General features: G+C 50.4%; 1 gene segment (V, D, J or C); it reads left to right on the top strand.

Moving 5' to 3' along the window:
• Positions 1–44: 44 nt before the first annotated feature.
• LOC103583832 lies at positions 45–546 on the top strand. The segment is given in 2 exon segments: positions 45–99; positions 224–546. Coding segments are annotated over 2 exon segments (378 nt in total).
• The last annotated feature ends 575 nt before the right edge of the window (positions 547–1,121 follow it).

Here is a 1,121-nt window from a genome sequence, read left to right as displayed (position 1 = left end):
CTGCGTACCGCCTGTCTAGGAGCCAGTCAAAATCAGGACACAGCATGGACATGGGGGCCTCCACTCAGCTCCTCGGGCTCCTTCTGCTCTGGTTCCCAGGTAAGGAGGGAGAACACTAGGAATTTACTCAGCCAGTATGGTCAGTACTGCCTGGCACTTCAGGGAAGTCCTCTTATAATATGATTAATAGTGTGGATGTTTGTCTTTATGTTTCCCATCTCAGGTGCCAGATGTGACATCCAGATGACCCAATCTCCATCCTCCCTGTCTGCATCTCTAGGAGACACGGTCACCATCACTTGCCAGGCCAGCCAGAGTGTTAGCAGTTATTTAAATTGGTATCAACAGAAACCAGGGAAGGCTCCCACACTCCTGATCTATGCTGCATCTACGTTACAAAGTGGGGTCTCCTCGAGGTTCAGTGGCAGTGGATCTGGCACAGACTTTACTCTCACCATCAGCAGCCTGGAGGCTGATGATGTTGGAACTTATTACTGTCAACAGGGTTATAATTACCCTCCCACAGTGTTACAAGCCCATACATAAACTCCCAGGAAAGCAGAAGTGTGAGGCTGGGCTGCCCCAGCTGCTCCTCCTGGTGCCTCCATCTGCTGAGAGCATTTCTCAGATGCAGCTAGACTCTGAAGGTCATGAGAATGCTTGTAGAAGGGGCAGGGAGGCTCCTCTACAAATCTTCTTTGCCTTTCCTCAGCCCTAGCAGCACAGACATGACAGTCCATCTCCTGACTTAATGAAGGGCAGAGTCACTACCTCTGAAGAGTCTGGATTGCAGCCTCAGTCTGATGTCATGCAGCAAAGGAGAAGCTACTCTTGGTATTTCCAGCCGGAATTTCTTTAATAGAGGGATTTCTGGGCCCTACCACAACTTTTCAAAGTCATGTACATAGGATAGTTAGGGGAGCAGACACTAGGTAAAGGGGATTCTCTGGTGTTAACTGAGAATCTCGAGAGCATCTGCAAGTAAAGGTACAGGCTGCCTAACCATGTGGTGCTCAGACCTGACTGTGAAGCCCAGTGGTGGGGATGCTGATGCTCTCAGCTGCCTGCAGACCCTCACCAGGTGACTCTCCTGTCCTCATTCCTGCCCACGTGTCTGATTC

This window comes from Galeopterus variegatus, unplaced genomic scaffold, assembly GCF_000696425.1.
Source record: "Galeopterus variegatus unplaced genomic scaffold, G_variegatus-3.0.2 Scaffold29073, whole genome shotgun sequence".
NCBI classification, from domain to species: domain Eukaryota; kingdom Metazoa; phylum Chordata; class Mammalia; order Dermoptera; family Cynocephalidae; genus Galeopterus; species Galeopterus variegatus.
Note: the sequence above shows the minus strand (reverse complement) of the source record. Positions and strands in the feature narration are given on the sequence as shown.